The sequence below is a fragment of the Rattus norvegicus genome, chromosome 2, assembly GCF_021556685.1.
Source record: "Rattus norvegicus strain SHRSP/BbbUtx chromosome 2, alternate assembly SHRSP_T2T, whole genome shotgun sequence".
Lineage (NCBI taxonomy): Eukaryota > Metazoa > Chordata > Mammalia > Rodentia > Muridae > Rattus > Rattus norvegicus.
In genome coordinates, this window is record NC_141535.1 from 193,465,321 (window position 1) to 193,487,500 (window position 22,180).

At 41.0% G+C, this 22,180-nt stretch overlaps 1 protein-coding gene across 6 annotated transcripts in view; it reads left to right on the forward strand.

The window, feature by feature from the left end:
• Ptpn22 (protein tyrosine phosphatase, non-receptor type 22) overlaps positions 1-22,180 on the forward strand; it is a 47,862-nt gene that overhangs the window by 18,029 nt on the left and 7,653 nt on the right. For 5 of the 6 annotated variants that reach the window (XR_015661428.1, XR_015661429.1, XM_087620041.1 and 2 more), the window contains 13 exon segments: positions 138-209; positions 293-352; positions 1,006-1,148; positions 1,712-1,778; positions 3,000-3,077; positions 5,928-6,014; positions 9,389-9,465; positions 9,596-10,416; positions 13,712-13,795; positions 13,936-14,057; positions 15,460-15,487; positions 20,419-20,496; positions 20,978-21,093. Coding sequence is in view for 4 of the 6 variants with exons in the window: in XM_087620041.1 (XP_087476167.1) it covers positions 138-209; positions 293-352; positions 1,006-1,148; positions 1,712-1,778; positions 3,000-3,077; positions 5,928-6,014; positions 9,389-9,465; positions 9,596-10,416; positions 13,712-13,795; positions 13,936-14,057; positions 15,460-15,487; positions 20,419-20,496; positions 20,978-21,093 (1,833 nt within the window). In the remaining 2 variants the exon portion in view is untranslated. 6 annotated transcript variants of the gene reach the window in all.

Here is a 22,180-nt window from a genome sequence, read left to right on the forward strand (position 1 = left end):
TGAAGTCCAAGGTGGTTAGCTGTGCCTAGCCTAAGATGAAGAACACAGAGCTGCTCTGAATGAGGGAGTGGGTTTCATTTTGTAGGAGGGATTAAACTATATGGTGGGAAACCATTACCTTCTCTTTTATGCAACAGAAAAAGTGTGAGCGTTATTGGGCTGAGCCAGGAGAAACACAGCTGCAATTTGGCCCCTTTTCTATATCCTGTGTGAGTATGATGTGTTTCTATTATGGCTAAGCTTTTTAGAAAGCATGCCTTTGAAATTGCTAATAATTTAATTTTCTCCTTAGGAAACTGAGAAAAAGAAATCTGATTATAAAATCAGGACTCTGAAAGCCAAGTTCAATAGTGTAAGTATAGAGCAGGAATAATAAACCAAAGAGATGAGAGAGACAGGTAACTCTGTGTGTGTGTGTGTGTGTGTGTGTGTGTGTGTGTGTGTGTGTGTGTGAGAGAGAGAGAGAGAGAGAGAGAGAGAGAGAGAGAGAGAGAGAGAGAGACTCAGGCTAGGCATGGGGCCATGGGGGGCGCAGGGCCCTTGATGTCTTGAGTAGGTCTTCATACTCATAATAGACTCTGCCCCTAATCTGTTTCACACTGTGGCACATAAAAATTGATATTGGTAATATGAATAGAGGTTATATGAACAGTGGTTAGACTCTAAGGACCAACTTGATGCCTTAGACTCTCTCTACTCTGACTTGCAAAAAGGCAAGGGGATTCAATATATCAACATGTCTGAGACCTACTTGGGACACTCTAATTTGAGGGAGATTTGGTTGGCTATGGCCATGTCTACCTCCTTTTGTGTGGGTGGGGTTGTTAGGGATAAGAAAATGGAAAACATCCTCATATTTCATAAGGCTTGAGAGCTATATAGAGGACAGGAGAAAAAAATTAAAAAGGTTATAGGTAGTGCTTAGTCAGATTATTATTTTGGGAGAATGAGGTAGAATCCTAACCTCAAGTTCTTCTCTTATTCTCGTTAATTTTTTTAAAATAGGAAACTCGAATTGTTTACCAGTTTCATTATAAGAATTGGCCGGACCATGATGTGCCTTCCTCTATAGACCCTATCCTTCAGCTCATCTGGGATATGCGGTGTTACCAAGAAGACGACTGCGTTCCTCTATGCATTCATTGCAGGTAAGGTGCAGGGAATGAGCCTTTACCAAGAACAAAACAACCACCGCAACAGCAAAAACAGAAAACAGTAGAGGCTCTGGCTGAGAGGCAATTCAAAGAGAAAGTCAAGAGTTGAAACAATCTATTATAAATCCAACTGGTACATTAAATTAATACCTTTACATTGTTATTGTGTGTTTGTGTGCACATATGTGCACCCATGTGCATGCGTCACAGCTTACATGTGGGGATGTAAACAAACTTTGGGGAGGTTGTCTCCTTCCACATGTGGGTTCTGGAGCTTGAACTGGGATCTTCAGGTAAAGGCACCATGAGTTATTACTCGCTGAGACATTTGCTGGCCCGAAACTTTCTCTTAAGTTACTTATGAGCATTCGTTCTGGAAACTCTGCTGAGAGGCTGCCAATACCTGTCTAAGGTCCACCGTGGCATGACAGAACAGGTTCTAGGATGTGGTAGGATAGGAAGTTTCATTTTCTTTCTCTTCAAATCTGCTATGGGATTTCCAACCATTGTCCGTTATCTCTGTCAGCAAATACACATGCTGTGATCTCCCATTTCAGTGCCGGCTGCGGAAGGACGGGGGTCATTTGTGCTGTTGATTATACATGGATGTTGCTGAAAGATGGGGTGAGTTTCCCAGCAAGCACTTCCTATTTTCTTACTGCCTGTATCAGGGTTGCAGAATTCCACTTTTCGGAACATCTTCACAACTCATTTTCTCTTATGAAGTGAGTCACTTGTAAATCTACCCTGTCATATAATTGGGTTAGTTCCTCACTTGTTCTTAAAGTGTGGTCCCCGGGAGAGCAGGAGAAAGGGGACAGAGCAGGAGCAAAAAAGCAAGAGAGAGAGGAGTTTTTATGTCTATTAGGAAATGAGAAATTTAAAATATGGGCTTTTAATTTTCTAAATTATTTTATTTTATAAAACCTCAGATAACATCTATTAAGCCTGGTCCGACATTTGATCACCCCATGTAAAATCGTTCTGAATTACACCAATCAGCCTTTTCTAAGACAACACCAGCTTCTAAATCAGTGGTTCTCAACCTGTGGGACCTGTCTGGGGGTCCAGTGACCCTTACATGGGGGTCATCTAAAACCACAAGAAAGCCCAAATATTACAATGCTAACCACAAAATTACAGTTTTGAAGTAGCAATGAAAATTATTTTATGGTTGGAGTCACTACAACATGAGGAACTGTATTAAAGGGTCACAGCATTAGGAAGGTTGAGAACCACTGCTCTAAATCACGGTGAAAATTATAAGTAACTGTATTCATCTTCAAAATGCATTCTTGGGGCCAGAGATTAAGAGGTTAAGATCACTTGCTGCCCTTGCAGACATTTGGTTCCCAGTACCCACATATCAGTTTACAATCATCAATAACTCCGGGAAAGGGCGTCCAATGTCCTCTTCTATCCTTTGTGGGTATAGACACTAAAGTGGTGCATATATATGCAAACATTCATACACATAAAATAAAACATATTTTGCAGTGCATTCTTGGGGCTAGGAATATAGTTCAGTTGGTAGAATGGTTGGATAACAAGGCACCAAGCTTTACATTGGATCTGTCTATGTAAATCTGGAAAATGGGTACAGTGGCAGATGCCTGTAATCCTTGCATTTGGAAAATGGAGGAAGTTGAAAGTCATCCTTGACTACATAGCAAGTTTAAGGCTACCTTGGTCTATGTGAACTGCTGTCAGAAAGAAAGTACAGAGAGGGAGGGAAGGAGGGAGTGAGGAAAACATTCTTTAGTAGAAGAGGAGGTAGGAATATAAGACTATGAGAAAGTGATTTGTTAGCAAAAAGATAAAAAAAATTTCTCTTTGGCTTGGCAGATAATTCCTAAGAACTTCAGTGTTTTTAATTTGATTCAGGAAATGCGAACACAGAGGCCTTCGCTAGTTCAAACTCAGGTACAGACTGTGGGGAACGGATGAAAGTGAGTGTCTGAGTCTTGCTGTGTGTCTGTGTTTATGGTGAGATATCCACAAGCTGCTGGATATACATGAGTAAGACTAATTTACTATGTGTTTTTCTCTAACTCTGAATATCCCAGTGTTTTTCCTGTAGCCCTTGTCCTGGGTCAGATTATTTTCATCCCTCATAGTTTACTGTCTATAATACTATTTCTTGCTTACAAAGGAAATTGAAAAAAATCCAATGAATTTGACTCATTTGAAAGAACTAACTAATGTCATAAGTTAACTTGAAATTTTGTAGTTATGAATCCTTCTCTGAAGCCAGAGAAAATCAGTGATGTGTCATTTCTACTTCAAGAGGTGATTTAATTCCCGTTAGGAAGTAGGGAAAACTGAAGTCAGAACAATCATATGCCTTGTATGGAGGTGGCTACTTGTTACCAGTTCCCTACAGTGCCCTGACTTTAGGCGTGCTCTAAAAACATAACTACAACTAGCCCGTAGTATGTCTACTACCTTTGAACCCACCCTTGATTGACCACACTTGTTCATTGCACTAGGGATATTCTTCCTTTTTCTTCTAAGCCCAAATCTCTCATTGCCTATAATATTACTTTCACACACATTTATATTCTAGTAATTTCCCTCAAATGTATACATTTATACATCTTTAGTGTGGAACTTAATTTATCCACTCACTCATTCAGTTTTTTATTGATATTATATGCAAGGTATTTTGTGTATTTTTTAAAAGAATTATACTTAAGTAGAAAGATCCTGAAGTGCTTCAAGTCCCTTAGAAATTAACTTGCACATAAGTTAGAGATAAAGTAGTTCACAGAGGCAGTTCTGATATTTTAATGTTCAAGTTGTGAACGAAGGGAAAAACTGAAGAGCTATTAATACAAAAGCATCTGTTTGGCCCACACAGGTTTTCCACGAATAGGTTGTGGAAAAAATAATTTTTCATAAATTGTCTGTAGGTGTTTTCTTTATTCAACCTATGAGGGGAAAGTTTATGTGAAGTAGAAGCTTTAGCTGACTTGGAAGGAAGGCAGTGCTTATAAATACATAGACACAGCAGTGAACACACAACCTTGCTGTATGAACTCAGCAGTTCATAGATTCATAGATGATGCCCCATTTCAGAAAATCCCATCTCTCTGGCCTAGTTTTAGGAATTTGAAAGTAACTGGAGAAGCTTTCCTATTTAGCATTGTTAATGACTAGGGAAATGAATCTGATAGTTATAGCTGATTCTTCCACACTGCAAAACGACAGTGTCTTCCTGATTGAGTCCCATTCTTATTTGTCATCTCTGTGTCTGTCTGTCTGCCTCTCTCTCTCTCTCTCTCTCTCTCTCTCTCTCTCTGAAAAGGTCTGACTTTCTTTTTTTAATGATATATTTATTTTATATATGTGAGTACACTGTCACCATCACTACACTCAGAAGAGTGCATCAGAACCCATTACGACCCATGTGGGTTGAACTCAGGACCTCTGGAAGAACAGCCAGTGTGCTCTTAACATCTGGGCCATCCCTTCAGCCCAAGGTCTAGCTTTCATATCCCCCATCTGGTTTAGAATTCACCATTGAGGATTAGGCTGGCCTTGAAGTTGCAGCAATCCTCCTGCCTCAGCTTCCTGAGTGCTGGGATTATAGAAGTAAACCACAATGGCTGGTTACTTTTTATGTCTTTTTTTTTTTTTTTAATTATAGCATTCCAAGACTATGCTGGGTGATATAGATGCTGTGTTGGTCTCTGGCTAAAAATATCTCTGAAATGTGCTTTATTTAAATAGGGTTGTAAAGTCTCAGAGGGAGTGCTTCAGGAAAAAGAAAGGCCAAAATGAAGTATAAAAGGCCATAAGCCTTGTAGCACATGGTAAGAGTAGATGTCTCATTTCTTTGCATTGAATCCCTTTGTAACCACCGAGGTTTACTTTTCTTTTGTATCTTTGCTACTACAAAATTTCAGCAACTTGATCTGAATACATTAAACCAAGTCCGCCAATTCAGTTTTTAAGCCACATGCCAGGAAGTACTTCTGCAAGGTCTGGACAAAGTGAATGTAAACAGGTATAAGAGCCTCCCTCCAGGGGTTGGGGATTTAGCTCAGTGGTAGAGCATTGCCTAGCAAGCACAAGGCCCTGGGTTCGGTCCCCAGCTCCGGAAAAAAAAAAAGAAAAGAAAAGAAAAAAAAAAAAAAAAAGAGCCTCCCTCCTTTGTCCAGCAATTGTGAAGGCCAAGTGAGAGAATACATATTGAGTTCGTATTCCAGCCACTACCTGATGACTTTTCCATAAATACAGGTGATTTACTAAAAATGCACCTAGGATAACATATACATTTAAAAATGCTAGCAAAGAAGCCCGAGAGGTGAAAGATAAATTAAAAAGTAGAGTTAGCACTTGAGCGAGGCGTGGCATCAAATGCTGTGAGGTAGCTACGGTAATGTAAAGTCTTCTCACAGCCTAGAAGTATAGACAAATCCGCCACAGGCCACATGGCATAAAGCACTGATCCTGAGTGTAGTGGTGTATGTTGATGGATGTTCCCGTTTTGAAAGAGACTTCTGGGGGGCTGGAGAGATGGCTCAGCGGTTAAGAGCACTGGCTGCTCTTCCAGAGGTCCTGAGTTCAATTCCCAGCAACCACATGGTGGCTCACAACCATCTGTAATGAGATCTGATGCCCTCTTCTGATGTGTCTGAAGACAGCTACAGTGTACTGATATATAATAAATGAATAAATCTTTAAAAAAAGAAAAAGAAAGAAAGAGACTTCTGCAAGTCATCTGATGTTTTGATTTTCGTTGTTTCCTGGGCTTGTGACACTCTGCAGGAACAGTACGAACTGGTCTACAGCGCTGTGTTGGAACTGTTTAAGAGGCACGTGGACATTATCTCTGATAATCACCGTGAAAGAGAGGTAACGTTTACATTACATATCAGATCATTTGCCAGATTTATGTATAGTCACAGCTGAATTAGAGTGTCAGGCCCTGCCTCAAAGAACAAAAAAACAAAACAAAATTTAATACATTGTGCGTTCAGTGCCAGCCTGGTATACAGAGTAAGTGCCAGGACAGCCAAAGCTACAGAGAGACCCTGTCTCAAAAATCAAAATATATATAGCGCATTGTGATGTCTTAAGGTAAGTATACATGTGCACTGGTCAAGATCATTAACATATTCATTATTTTATTTACTTATAATTTAAGACCTATATTCTATACAGTTTTGTAATACGTAATACGTCATTATTAACTGGGGCCCTTGTATTTTATAGTAAAGCTCCGGAGTTTACTCTTTTTATCTAGTTGAAGTTTTGTCTGCTGATCAACAGGGTCTCAGAACTTCCCTCTTCTCACTCCCTGATCTCTACCACTGTACCCTATGCTTCTATGTGTTTCACTCACTTAACTTAGCACTGTGTCCTCCAGGTTCATCCATGCTGTCAAACATAACAAAATATCACTTGTAAATGTACTCTGAATTGAGCATAGAGCCTTGTGAGTGCTGGATAATTGCTTTAGCACTGAGATGCACCACCAGCTCTATCTTTCAACCTCTAAGTTCTGAGACAAGGTTTTGTTAAGTTGTCCAGATTGGCCTTGAACTGAAGCTCCTAAGCTGAAATTACAAGCCTGTTCACCATGCCTGGCCCTGTGTATGTGCATGCCTAGCACCGTGTGTGTGTGTGTGTGTGTGTGTGTGTGTGTGTGTGTGACTGTGCCTGGCGTTGTGTGTGTGTATGCATACCTGGCACCGCTGTGTGTGTGTGTGTGTGTGTGTGTGTGTGTTCATGCCTGGCACTGTATGTGTGTGTGCATACCTGGCACCACTGTGTGTGTGTGTATGTGTGTGTTTTGTGTGTGTGTGTGTGTGTGTGTGTGTTCATGCCTGGCACTGTGTGCGTGTATGTGACCATGTGACTGTGTGTGCAGGCTTGGCAGTGTGTGTGTGTGTGTGTGTGTGTGTGTGTGTGTGTGTAGGTATGCATGTGACCATACCTGGCACTGTGTCTATGTATATGTGTAATAGGTGTGCACATGTGCGTGTGCACTCACCACTGGAGATGCACACAGTGGGGAGAGGTTAACATCAGGGTGTTTTCTTTAATCACTTTTCCACAATATGTTTCTGAGATGTGTGACTCACTGATTAGAGCTCTTTATTTTTGACTAGCCAGCAAGCCCTGTCTTCCCTGGATATGTTATCTGTTCTCATCTTCAGTACTGGGATTGTAGGTCTATCTTACTTAGCTCTAATGGGCTTTCTGGGGGGTCTAAACAGAGCTCTCTCCCAGGCCAATATTCCCTTCTTTTTAAAGGGAGAAATAATATTCCACTGTGAATACATGCTACATTTTCTGTACCCATCCATCTATGGATGGACACCTAGGTTGACTCCATAATTTGTTCATTGTGAATAATGCCACAGTAAACACGAGTATACTACATTAATCTCATTTCCCCTGTAAATGCCAGGAGCTGACTGATGAATTTTATGGTAGTTCCATTTTTCACTTTTTGAGGGACCACCTTACTGATTTGTCTCCTATATTCTTACTAACATTGATCTGTTGCGTGCCAACAACTATCTACTGCCCTCACCTCGGTCCTGGGGATGGAGCCCAGGCAGGGACTCTTTAGTTTCCATTATTGATTCAATTGCCTTACTAGTTAAATTTCTATTTAGCTTTACTATTTGGTCCTTAACCAGTTTTCGTGTGGTGAGTTCCTCCAAGATCTTAACTGTTCTATCCAGGCTGTCTAGTGTGGTAGTCTGCAATACATACGGTACCTCTGTGCGGTCGTTTATGTGTCTTAACGCCTTGTTTCCACAGATTAGTAGTATCCACATTTTCGTCTTGTGTGTGAGTGTGCATGTGTAGACGGGTGAGCATGTGAATGTATATAAGCACATGTATGCATGTGGAGGTCAGAGGTCAACTTCAGGTGTCAATCCTCAGGAGCCATAAACCTGAGGTCACCGAGTAGGCTAGGCTGGCTACCAGGAGCCCCAAGGCTCTCCACCTGTCTAGCGCTGGGGCCTCAGGTGTGTTATGCCTGCCAAGTGTGTTTCTTTGTTTGCTTACTGAGGAGCGTATTCTGGGTATTGAGTTTAAGTACTTTACCAAATATACTATTAATCCAGTGCCTACATTTTTACGTTTGATTAATAATTTGAACTTTTTCCTCAGTGTAGCTAAAGCCTAATCAATTGTGTTGATCTTTTGTTCACTTTATCCATTTTTCCTATTCTCTATGTCATTTATCTCTGCTTTAATCTTTAACATTCCCTTGTTGTTGCTAAATCTGAGATTGACTTAGTCTCCCTCCCTCCACCCAGTTCCTTAAAATGTAAAGTTATACTGTTCACTTGGGATTTTTCTTTGTAAAACAAATATGCCATTTATTTTATGTCAGCTCACACGAGCTAAGTAAACACTGGTTTATATTTAATACTATATTTCCATTGATTCTTTAAGATTTATTACAATGTATTTTGATCATTTTACCCTGACTTCTCCCCCTAATTCTTCCCAGAACTACCACCCGTCTCTCTACCCTGTGCTAACACTTCGCGTCCTCTTCTTAAAAAACAACCCACCGGGGGTTGGGGATTTGGCTCAGTGGTAGAGCGTTTGCCTAGCAAGCTCAAGGTCCTGGGTTCGGTCCCCAGCTCCGAAAAACAAGAAAAAAAACAAAAAAACAACAACCCACCAACTTTAATTTGTGCTGCTCATATACTCATGGGTGTGGGGCCAACCATCGGAGTAAGGTTGACCTACCAGGGGCCACACCCTTTTTTTTTCTTTTTTTTTTTCCGGGGCTGGGGACCGAACCCAGGACCTTGCGCTTCCTAGGTAAGCGCTCTACCACTGAGCTAAATCCCCAACCCCGGGCCACACCCTTAATAAAGCCCTGACTCTCCCTTCCCCAGAAGCCATCAACTGTCATAAGAGTGGGTATTGTGGAGCCCACCCCCCATCCATGTGTGAGTGTCGGCTGGCTTGGTTTTATGGAGCTCTTGTATAGGCAAGAGTTCTGCTTGATTTCATGAATGAAGTCGTCTTGTCATGTCCAGAAAACAGTTTCAGTCCACTCTTCCCTGATCTTTCTGTTTCCTTATCCATGACAGTCTCTGTGCCTTGTGGGAGGTAGGGGACGGAGAGGGGACAGAGAGGGGACAGGTATTACTTCCCAGTCTTCCAAATATTAAAACATTTCATTGACATTGCTTCATGACAAACAAGACAGAACAAAACAAAAAAAAATTCTCACATTTCTTTTGAAGATTCAAGCAGAATGTTCAATTCCTGAACAAAAGCTCACTATAGAAGCTGACTCTTATCCTCTGGATTTTCCAAAAAAGTGAGTAAATTTTGCTTCTCAAAATGCTGACTAATTGTCCCTAAAGGTTGTAATCTCATGCTCCAGTTGCTGTGCTACTGGAAGAGACCTCTTTTCCATATGGGGTCATCATTCTCTCCTTTTCTTTCAGCGCCGTGAGAGATGCAAAAATGACAAACCAGCAGAGCAAACAAGGGGCGGAAGCGGAGAGCACCGAAGTGTCTTCCTTTGGCCTTAGAACTTCTAAGATAAGTGCCAAGGAAGAGTTGGTTTTGCACTCTAAATCTAGCCCTTCTTTTGACTGTTTAGAGCTAAACTGTGAGTGTAACAAGGCTGTCATAACCAGGAACGGGCAGGCGAGGGCTTCTCTGGTCGTGGGAGAGCCGCTTCAGAAGTATCAAAGTCTGGACTTCGGTTCCATATTGTTTGGGTCGTGTCCTAGTGCTCTGCCCATAAACACAGCGAGCAGATGTCACAATTCAAAGGGGCCAGTAAAACGGACCAAATCAACTCCTTTCGAACTGATTCAGCAGAGGAAAACAAACGAGTTAGCTGTGGAAGACGGTTCTTCATGCTTGGAATCTCAGCTGCTCGAGCACGGTCTCATGGAGTTGCAGGCGCAAAAAGTGGCCCATGCTTCTTCAGAAGAACTGAACTATTCATTGCCGCGTGCCTGCGAACGCCCGGCATGTGATGCATCTTGTGTACCGCAGGACGGCCCCGGTGCTTTGAGAGAGCATTTGTGTATGTCTTTAGCGGAAGATCCTTACTTTTCATCATCCCCTCCAAATAGTGCTGGTTCTAAGATGTCTTTTGATCTGCCTGAGAAACAAGATGGAGCCACTTCTCCTGGTGCTCAGCTGCCAGCCTCTTCTGCAGCCTCCTCTTCTTATAGTAACCCACGGGATTCCTTAATGGAGAGCACTCTAACCAGCTTTCCCCCGCCAATAAACCAAGAGACAGCTATAGAAGGTAAGTTATTTTTTTAATTTGTTTTGGACCTTGCCTGGTTTCCATTAGATATTTTGGTTTCTTCGCACCTTAGCCCTCCTCCTCCTCCTCCTCCTCCTCCTCCTCCTCCTCCTCCTCCTCCTCCTCCTCCTCCACTCTTCCTCCTCCTCCTCCTCCTCCACTCTTCCTCCTCCTCCTCCTCCTCCTCCTCCTCCTCTTCCTCCTCCTCCTCCTCCTCCTCAGAACTTCCTCCTCCTCCTTCTCCTCCTCCACTCTTCCTCCTCCTCCTCCTTCTCCACTCTTCTTTCTTCCCTTCTCCTCCTCTTTCTCAAAGAAATAAGTTCTGGGAGTGTTTTGGTGATGTACTATCACCCTAGCCCTACGTTTCCTCCTCCTCCTCCTCCTCCTCCTCCTCCTCCTCCTCCTCCTCCTCCTCCTCCTCCTCCTCTGTTCTTTCTTCTTTCCTCCTCCTCTCCTCCTCCTTGTCGGAGAAATGAGTTCTGGGAGTGTCTTGGTGATGTACTAAATTAATGGTAACAGTAGTGGAGGCAGTCAGGCCTGGGGACCCATCGGTGCCAACAGGAAGGCTTCAAACATGGCCAATTCTTATTCCAGACTTGTTTATCAAAAGCCCATGATTTACCTTTAACATGCAGAAGGAGCTTCCCAAGTACAGAGGACAAACTATCAACAGCACCGTGCGGTCACCCAGAAGTATTTGTTACACACTCATGTGCCTGTAATGAGTTGAACACATTGCTAAGCATTGAATTATTTCCCTGTGTGAGTGGGAAGGGTAGGGCTGATTTCCTGCACTTTGCATTGTCTAAGTATATGAGAATGTGTTTAGTATTGTGTGATTTTTTTTATCTTTTAACACAACTTTTATATTTATCTAAGTCTAGATTTTTTTTTTTTACAAATCAAATATACTGTTTTAACTGAGTAGTCAGAAAGTAATAGTGAGTGTACTATTAGAGATTATTACAGGGTGTTTCTTTCTTTGCCTTTTTCTTCTTTTTAGTAAAGTGGATTGAACCTAGTGCCTCGTACATATCGGGCAGCCCTAATAATTTGATGTTGAAAATGAAGGAAGTGGAGGGAAAGCTTAATTTTCTTAGGCATATCGCGAGATACTCCACCAAGAGCATTTACCTAGAAAGTATGGAAACCTGTCACTCTGCAGCATTATTAAATGCAGTTTCGTTTGTCCTTCTTTTTGATGTCATGGGGCTTGAATCCGGCCAACTAGGAAAGAGCTCTGTGACTGAGTTTTAGCCCTAGCCCATGTTTCTTTTCTCTTTTCTTGATTTTGATAAGGTCTCACTACCCAAGCAGCCTTGCTTCAGATTCCCAGTTGTTGGGATTACTTCTCTCTCTCTCTCTCTCTCTCTCTCTCTCTCTCTCTCTCTCTCTCTCTCTCTCTATTCTGTACATGTATAAGCCAAATGAAGATCTCACATGAAGTTCTCTATCGCTCTCTACCTTTCGAATGTATGTGGTCTCAGTGAACACAGAGTTTACCTCTCACTGTCCTACCCCAGGCTGACGACTAGCAAGCTCTTGTCCCTGCCCCTTCTCCTCCAACACTGGATTCTCTCAGACTTTGTATGTGGAGGTTGTGGGTCTGAGCTCAGGCGTTCATCCTCATGCAGCAACATTCTTACCCCATAAGTTGTCTCCTCAGCCCCAAGTGCTTTGTTTTTTCCTATTTTAGTTTTGTTTTTGGTTTTTCTTTCTTAGACAGGGTCTCATGTAGCCTAGGCTGGCTTCGGATTCTCTACATTAACAAGGATGACTTTGAACTTTTTTTTTTACTTTGAACTCTTGATGATAAATATGCACTATTAAAATCCAACAAGTTTGATAGGTGAAAATTATTTGTTGTAAAAAATATTTTATCTGGCTCTGAGAAGGTTCTTCTTTGACCCAATTCTTTTGCTGTTTAATCATTAAAATTTAAGAGTTTTTTCCTTGTGCGTGTGTGTGCATGTGTGTGTGTGTTTGTACGTGTGTTTGTTTGTGTGTGTGTGTTTGTGTGTGTGTTTGTGTGTGTTTCTGTGTTTGTGTGTGTGTATGTGTGTGTGTTTGTATGTGTGTTTGTGTGTGTATGTTTGTATGTGTGTTTGTGTGTGTGTTTGTGTGTGTGTTTGTGTGTGTGTGTTTGTATGCGTGTGTTTCTGTGTGTATGTGTGTGTTTCTGTGTGTGTTTGTGTGTGTGTGTTTGTGTGTGTGTGTTTCTGTGTGTGTGTATGTTTGTACGTGTGTTTGTATGTGTGTTTGTGTGTGTGTTTGTGTGTGTGTTTGTGTGTGTGTTTGTATGTGTGTTTGTGTGTGTGTTTGTGTGTGTGTTTCTGTGTGTGCGTGTGTGTGTTTGTGCATGTGTGTGCGTGTGTGTGTGTTTCTGTGTGTGTGTGTGTGTGTGTGTGTGTGTGTGTGTGTGTGAGGTGACTTACTCAGGTTTTCAGGCTTGGTAGCAGCAAGTGCCTTTACCCACTGAGTCCCTTCACCAGCTAATGTTCTCTTTTATAAACAGCCATATTCTTTAAACTTCTTAGAGCATCAAAAATAACCAGTTATTTTCCTATTGTCGCAAAACTGACACGTCTGCCATCTGGTGGCAGTTTCTTATAATGGCATGTAAAATGTTCACAAATTCTGGGTATTACTAGATGTAAAACCCTGCCCTAGATCTCTAGTTCACCTCCGTTCCCAGAAGTTTCTCCCTCTTTCTTGATAAACTATGCCTACTTCTGTATTTTTAAACATCTATATTTTGGGTTCTGTATGGAATAAAGGAAAGATATTTTGTTTTTGTTTTTTTGTTTTTGTTTTTAAAGACAGGGTTTCTCTGTTTAGCCCTTGCTGTCCTGGAACTCACTCTGTAGACCTGGCTGGCCTGGAACTCAGAGATCCAATCCACCTGCCTCTGCCTCTCAAGTGGGATGCTGGGATTAAAGGCATGTGCCATCTCTATCCAGCAAAAAAGAATTTTTTAAAAATATCTCCTGCATAAATGTATGTTTAGCTGATGAAAATGTCCTTTTGTGAATTCAATGGAAAGCAAAAGGAGTTCTGGAGAAGATAATCCAAACCATCCTAACAGCAGCTCCATCGAAATGTGTGGGCACACTTGAACCTTTAAATCCAGTAAAGAATTTCAAAGAATAAAAATATTACCTACAGACTAATTTATTCTTTTTCCTAGAGTAAGCAAATACAAGTCTGTTAAATGTATATTTAGGGTTAGGTTAGAATGTAAGAATCTCCTTTATTCTTCTCAAAAATTGCAATTACATTTCTGTTACTCGGACAGCCACTTCTGCAAGGACAGATGATGAAATCCCCCCGCCACTCCCTGAACGGACACCTGAGTCCTTCATTGTGGCCGAAGCAGCCGGTGAGTACAGTTCAGTAAGTGTGAAGTGCGTGTCCCTTCCCAGGTCCCTTCAGTATTACGTCTGCTGCTGCTGAGCATACATCTGCCTCCTTTAAGGATAACCCCCTTCCTAAGAACTGGCCACATCTGCTTTCCTGCAGGAGAGCCCTCGCCAAGCATTACTGAGTCCTTACCTCTGGCAGGAAAATCTGGAGTGACACTGGAATGCGGGGGAACATCTGAGTCACAGACCCATGACTTGGTGGCGTTTACGTCAAGCAAGGTTTGAAACTTTTTCTCTGACTCAACTCGTTAGTATTCAACAGAATATAGTTTTATTCTACACATTCAAGTTTTTAGACATTTATTTTCCTTTAGATGTAAGAATGATTTTTATGTGTGTACACCTGTGTACCGCATGTATATCTTGTGCCTGCAGAAGTCACAAGAGGGCATGGGATCTTCTGGAACTGGAGTTTGGGATGGTTGTGAGCTGCCATGTGAGTGCTGGGTACTGAAGCCAGGTCCCCCGCCAGAGAAACAGATGCTCTCACTGCTGTGCTAGCTCTCCAGACCCTTCTTCTCTAACTATTAAGTAGATCCTAATGTAAGACAGCATGCTAGGGGATGTGGGGAATAGGAAAGATATACATGGCACACTTCTTACTCTTAAGAAACTTATGTCGGAAGTACAAGATGTGCATATGAATCTTTATGTCTATTATATCAAGATCATATATCAATGATATGGTAAACGTACAGAGAGTCACAAGACATGGAAGCTTTCTCAGGTCGGAAGTAATCAGAAAAGCCCGGTGAAAGAGAAAACATTTGAGATGATTCTTAAAAGACAGTTAAGCATGGGTTCGGTCCCCAGCTCCGAAAAAAAAAAGAAAAAAAAAAAAAGACAGTTAAGCAAAAGCACATCAAATATTTCATAACTAAACCACTGTAGCCACTTCATGGGCCGATCATCTTAGCAGTGGCATTATAAATGACATACACATATTAGCTAAGATGAGCCACTTGGAGTAATGTTTCCTCATTCTAGAGGAAAAATCTGTGTTCCTGATAATCTGTTATACATTTCTATATATTCTTTGAAACAACTATATAAGTATATACATTGGTTTCAGAGATCAGAAAATTAATCAGTCATTTAGAAGTTTCTACAAGGCTGTAGGTGTGGCTTAGTGTTAAGTATTTGCCAAGTGCTGTAAGACTCTAGGTTTAATCCCCAGTACTGAATTAAAAACTAGCTCCTATAATTGCCATGCTGGAAACTTACAATGTTAACATAATGTTGTTACAATTACTATTAATAGTATGCTTAGACATAATGGTCTTTTTATTAACTCATGGAGCAAAGAACAATTAGCCCTTTTCAGTATTGTAATTAATTTCAATTTCAACAGCTTATCTCTAAATAAATTTTTAGGGCAATGCTCTAAATTATGAAGAAATAATTCAGAAGGAGATCAATTTAGAACTAATTTCCATATGATATGGAACTATGATAATCACTGTCAGAGTGAAGGGCTCCTTTTTATAACTCAGTACAGTTATGAATTAAGAAATACTGCTGTCACTATAGTTATATGAACTATAATTTTAAAAATGTTATTTATTGCTTCAAGCTTCCATTGTGTTTGTACATATTATTCTTTCACTTGTTTCCTATTTAGAATGTGGAACTCGGAAGTCCCAAATCAGGTAAAGACTTCTCTTGACTTTAGATGACATTTAATCCTAAGGACTAGTGTTGTAAGAACAGATCATTAATAGTTCACGTCAGGAGGATCATAGTTCCTGTAATAGCTGCTGCTATCTTGATTTATTTTTGGCTTTCCCAAACTAATAATGTTCATTTTGTCATGGGCAAAATAAAGACAGGATCCTTTAAAAATTATTTCATGGCAACTCTTATAAAGGACAACATTAACTGGGGTTGGCTTACAGTTAAGAGCTTTAGTTCATGATCATCATGGTATATAAGTAGACATGGTGCTGGAAAAGGGGATGAAGTTCCTACAATTGGATTGGCAGACAGCAGGAAGAGAACACTGGGCCTGGCTTGAGGATCTGAGACCACACCGACTCCCACAAGGCCTTATCTCCTAATAGTGCCACTGTCTCTGGGCCTCTGGGGTCCATTTTCATTTAAACCACTACAGACGTTACCGTCTCTCATGATGGTGCAGACTATCAGTTGTGCAGTCTAGCTAGGCATGGTAACAGAGGCATGAAGATCACATGTACAACCAGAGAGCAGGGAGAGGACAGCTGTGCTCAGTTCCCTTCCCCCTTTTCATTCAGCCTTGGATCCCAGCCCATGGTACAGTCTTCCCTTCCAACTAACAATCGACAAACTTCCTCAGAGACAAGCCAAGAAGTTCATTTCCGTGTTGATTCTAAATCTCACCAACCAGTGGAGAGAATTGAGTTTGAGGCCAACCTGGTATATACTTTAAGACCTTATCTCAAAAAATTCTGAGGGATAGAAAGGAAGAAAAGAAGAGATGAAGGGAAGAAAAGAGGAAAAGAAAAACAGTATGGAGGTTTTTATAAAATCTACTACATGAACCAGAGATCCCACTATTGAGTATATCTGTGAAGGACATGTGGACACATAGACACTTGTACTTACATAGTCACAAAAGCACTCTCCACAATAATTAAGAGACACGGTCTGTATGCCATCAACTTATTCATGGCTTAGAAAATGTGATACCGTTCAGCACGAAAGAGGATGCAGTTCTGTCATGTCTGACAACACGGATAGGACTGGCGATCACTGCGTTAAGTGAAATAAGAAAGGCACAGAAAGACAAGTATTTCATGATCCTGGTCATGTGTGGTATGTAAAAGGTTGATCTTCCAGATGAGAGAGTAGTGGTTGACAGTTGGAGAGGAGAGACCAGCAAGGTTGCTCCCTGGGCACTGAGTTCCCAGCAGGAGTAAGGAGAGCTAGTGTGTCGTTACATACCCAGAGACTATTCGAAGCTTTCCACTATTCATTTCTTGAGGCTGTAAAATAGGACTTCTAATTTTTCACTATAAATGATAAGTATTTAAGTAAACATGTTTAACTTGATTTAATATTATAGAATGTATACATGTATTAAAATATATCATTTTCATATCTCATTTTATTACAATTTTGATGTTTTATATAATTTGTCTTAAAAGAATTTCAGTAAACCTGTCACGGTGGCACACATCTCTAATACCAGCATTTGGGAGTCCGAGGCAGGCGGATCTCTGTGAGTTCAAGGCCAGCCTGGTCTACAAAGCTAGTGCCAAGACAGTCAGTGCTGTTACACAGAGAAAGGCCTCTCATAACCATTTATAATGGAATCTGATGCCCTCTTCTGGCATGTAGGTTTACATGCAGACAGAACATTAAGACACATAAAATACATAAAGAAATCTTTTTAAAAATGTAATTAATAAATTAATGTTTTCATTTTATAGATTCTTTTTCTTTTTTTCTTTTTTCGGAGCTGGGGACCGAACCCAGGGCCTTTATAGATTTTTTACTATTGTTAACAGAGTGATTCTAAACAATTATGTCTGGCACTTAATAAATCCTCTTCATTTTATTTTGTATTGTGAGTGTTTGCCCTCATCTATGTCTGTGCATCACATGTGCAGTGCTCAAGGAAGCCGGAAGTGGATGTCGAAGCCGCTGGACTGGAGTTACAGACGGTTGTCAGCTGCCGTGTGGGTGCTGGGGATTGAACCCACATCCTCTGCAAGAGCAGCCAGTGTTCTTAACTGTATTCACTTTTTAGAAACTTGTTATTGCTCTTCTTTTTCCTGAGTTTGCTTATATTATATGCTGAACAAAACTGGGTGACAGCTACTGGGAATACATAGGTACTTTGCATGCATTAACATAGTCTGCAGTTTTCATTAGCATATTTATTCATATTATATTACTCAAAATATATGTAATGTGATATTGAAAAGCATGAGCTTTTGGAGCAGTCTATAATTTGAAACCACCAATCTGCTGAGAATTACCACACTATATAACCTTAATTAAGGAATGTACTTTCTGAGGGCTGGGCATGATGGTATATGCCTTTATTTTTTTTTTCTTTTTCTTTTTTTCGGAGTTGGGACCGAACCCAGGGCCTTGCGCTCTACCACTTAGCTAAATCCCCAACCCCTGGTATGTGCCTTTAATCCCAGCACTTAGGAGGTAAGGTCAGGTAGATCTCTCTGAGCTCAAGGCTAACCTAGGCTATATAGCAAATTCTAAGGCATAAGGGGCTATATACTGAATCCCAGCCTCAAAAAGCAAACTAATTTTCTAAGACAGGCATGGTGCCTCACATCTGTAACTCCAAGCACTTATGAAGCTGAGGCAGAACTGCTGAAAGTTCAAGGTTACCCTTGATTAGAGAGTAAAACCCTGTTTCAATAAAACAACAAAAACCCCATGTGTTTGGGGCTGTAGAGATTGATGGTGTAGTGGGTGAGAGCACTGGCTGTTCTTCCAGAGGTCCCAGGCGTGGTTCTCAGCACCCACATAGTGGCTCATAACCACCCATAACTCCAGGGTCAGGGGATGTGGTATCCTCTTCTGACTTTTTCAGACACCAGACACATGCACACGCGCACACGCGCACACGCGCACACACGCGCACACACACGCACACACACGCACACATGTACTTTCCTATTTATTTATTTATTTATTTATTTATTTATTTATTATTTTGAGACAAGTTTAGCCATATAGCAGCCAGGCTGGTCTTAAACTTTCCATTCTCCTGCCTCTGGACACCAGTATGGGCAGCTAAAATATACCATTTAATATGCTTATATTCAAGTTGGGTGAATAAAATTAATACCCACGTGGAATCATTTGGTCATCTATGTGGCACTAACTATAATCAGCAGGATTGTGGAAAAACAGGATGGTATTATGGAGTGATTAGAAAAGCCTTTACTCATCAGAAGAACGGTTTTGGAAAATTTAGAAAGAGAAGAAGGAAATTACAGAAGAAATGAGAAGCCTAAGGAGACATGTTAGGCAAGTGTTCATACATGTTAAGCAAGTGTCATACATTATAGGCAAGTGTTCATACATGTTAGGCAAGTGTTCCAGCATTGAGCTTCTCTCCAGCTGGCGATGAGGTTATCGTCACTGCCATAGAGGTTCAAACTTGTAAAGTATAGAAGATCAGTTTAGGAAGCAAGGTTTTGAAGGATTAAGGCTAGCCAGAAGACGGTGAACTGGCAGGTCCAAGTTACTAGCTGGCTTACTAAACACCTTGGCAAGGTAACACTAAGCAAGCCTCCATTTCTCAGAGCACCATGGAGCCAGGCCTCCTGCTTTTTGTGGACCAGAGACATCTATGAACACTGAGGCTGGAGAGATTCAGATTCTCAGCCTATGTGGTATCCTCCATCTGCCTCAGAAATGCCTTTTCAGCCTGGCATTTCTGCAGTGGTGCATGTCTTTGACTCCAGAGCTTGGGAGGGAGAGTTACAGGCCAGCTTGGTCTACACAGTGCATTCCAGGACAGCCGGGGCCTCAGTGAGATCCTGTCTCAAAAAAAAAAAAAAAAAAAAAAAGTCTTTTTGTAGTCAGCTTAGATGTGGCTTGCTTACTGCACATTGCATTTTTGCTTCTCTGAATGCCTGTAACAGTTCTTCCTTTTTTTGTATTTTCTTACCCTGTTCATTTGCCAAGAGAACACATTATTGGTCCTAAAGGACAATTCTGAATTTAATGAATTGTATTTTCATGACTAATTTAATATAATCTCTTATTCTTTAAAATTTTTCCGTAAAATAAATTAGATCTAGAACCTTGGTAAAATTCATTTCCAGTTTCTTCAGAAGAATACATCTGTGAGTTTTTAAGTTTTTGATGAGTAATGGGGCTCTTTGGCCAACAGAGCAGAAAGCTACACTTTTGAGACTGTGGTCATTATTGAAATAATTTTTTTACGTTGTGTGATGGTTCATTTCATTGTTGCTATGTCCACCCCAGGAGATGGAGGCCCTGAAAGGCATCAAATGCACCAAAGCTTTGTGCCAGCTGGACATGGTAGAGACAGCTGTAACCTGTGTTCAGATTCTTTTTAATTTGGAAGTTGGGCTGGTTAGCTGGACAGGATCTGGAATCCTCTAGGAAGGTGCACCTGTAAGGGGCTATTTTGATTTGCTTGCCTTTGGACATGCCTACGAGGAATTATCTTGATTAGGTTGAGGTGAGAAGACTCCCCCTTCCCTGCCGTGGTTAGCACTAATTCCTTGGAGCGGAGTCTCAGACAGAATAGAAAGAGCTCAGGCTGAGGAGTACCAGCGTCCCTGCTTTCTGAGCATGAGTGCCCTGTGAGCAGCTGAGCTTGAGCTCCTGCCGGCAGGACTACCCACGACAATGTTATACCCAGGGACTGCGCTAATATAAGCTCCTCTCTTTAAGTTGCTCTTGTCAGGCTGTGCAACAGGAAGGTAACTAAGACAGAGGTTGCAGGCCAAAATGGACGAACAGCAAGAATTGCAGAGCCACAGAACAGACCCTAACCGACTTTAGTTGATGGATTTCTTTGCTTTGTCGTATATTTACCGACTTTAGTTGATGGATTTCTTTGCTTTGTCGTATATTTACTCTCTTCTTACAGATCAACATCAGGATGGTTCTCCTCCACCTCCACTCCCAGAAAGAACTCTGGAGTCCTTCTTTCTTGCTGACGAGGACTGTAAGTTGGTGTTTATCCCAGGTGTTAGAAGGTTTAAAATAAGGGAAAATGTGTTAGTTCATGTCTGTGATCTCAGCACCTGAGAGGCAAATACAAGAGGATTGGGAATTCCAGGCCATCGTTAGCCACATAGTTTAAGGACAGCCTAAGCTGTGTGAGACCCTGTCCCATAAGAACAAAGACAAGGCTGAGCATGGTGGTTTGCTGGGAGGCAGAGGCAGATATCTGTGAGTGGCAGGCCAGCCAGGGCTACACAATGAGACCCTGTCTAAACAACAAAACAAAGCAAAAAAAAAAAAAATTAAGTACAGAAAGTCCTACATGGAAAGGTATAAAGAATGATTAAATAAAGAATGAATTCTAAAGCCTATGATATATAATGAAAAGTGGTCAAACATGTAGGCCAAGCCTGAATTTACACTATATTTAAGTCACAGGCTTAAGAAACTATACAACAAAAACCTTTTTCTTTTTTGTTAAGGTATACAGGCCCAACCCATGAAACCTTCCTCTATTAGCTATCCTGAAACCACAGAGATCTCCACATCTTCTAAGCAAACATTGAAGACCCCAGGAAAAAGTTTCACAAGGAGCAAGGTAAGATAAGAGATTTAGAAAACATCCCAGCGTTCTCCTTATTACTGGTTTTCTCTCCACAGCATTAAGATCGAAAATTAGGTTAAGCATGTTTACTAAACTGAGTTTTGCTCTCACACAGTCAAAAGCAATAAAAAGCAAATATATGCAATGAATGAGAGTAATTACAGTTACATGTTAGTATATGAGAACAAGTGCATTAATGTAGAGAAGGTGTATATCTATATCTATATATATATTCATATATCATCATGAAGTATCTCAAATCAAGGGATAGGGTTGGATTATTTCATAATTGTTAGTGGGTTAAGAATGTAGCTCGGTTAGCAGATTGCTTGCCTGAAGCCTGGGGTTTGACCTAGGAATGGTGGTGCGTTGTCTGTAATACCCATATTGCAATATTTGAGAGGTGGAGGCAGGAGTATTAGAAGTTTAAGACCAGGCTGGGATACATGAGACCATGTCTCAAAAAATGTTGTTCTAAATATATAATAATGTAGAAAAAATTTAGGATCTATAATTCACATCTACATTAGGATAAAGTGTAGATAGCGAAAAGCTTTAAATGTTAAAATGTGTACATACACATAAAACTACTAAAAAGGAACTGGAGTGATGGTTCAGAAATTAGGAGTACTGATTGCGGGGCTGGGGATTTAGCTCAGTGGTAGAGCACTTACCTAGGAAGCGCAAGGCCCTGGGTTCGGTCCCCAGCTCCGAAAAAAAAAAAAAAAAAAAAAAAAAGAGTACTGATTGCTCTTTCAGAGAACCCGAGTACAATTCCCAGTACCTACCTACATGGTGGATCTTAACTGTCTTTAGCCCTGGTTCCAGGGCATCTGATGTGCTGCTGTTTCCGTGGGCACCAGGCATATACATGGTGCATAGCTATGTACTTAGGTAAAACCTCTGTACACATAAAATAATGAATCAATCAAAACCTAAAATAAAAAACAGCTTCCCAAAGGACTCAACAGTAACTATTTTTAAAAACCCTAAGTTACAAGAGTACTTTTTGTTAAGATAGTTTTGTAGCACGTGTGGCCTTTGTGACTATAACAGTCCAGACACAGTGAGGAAGACGACA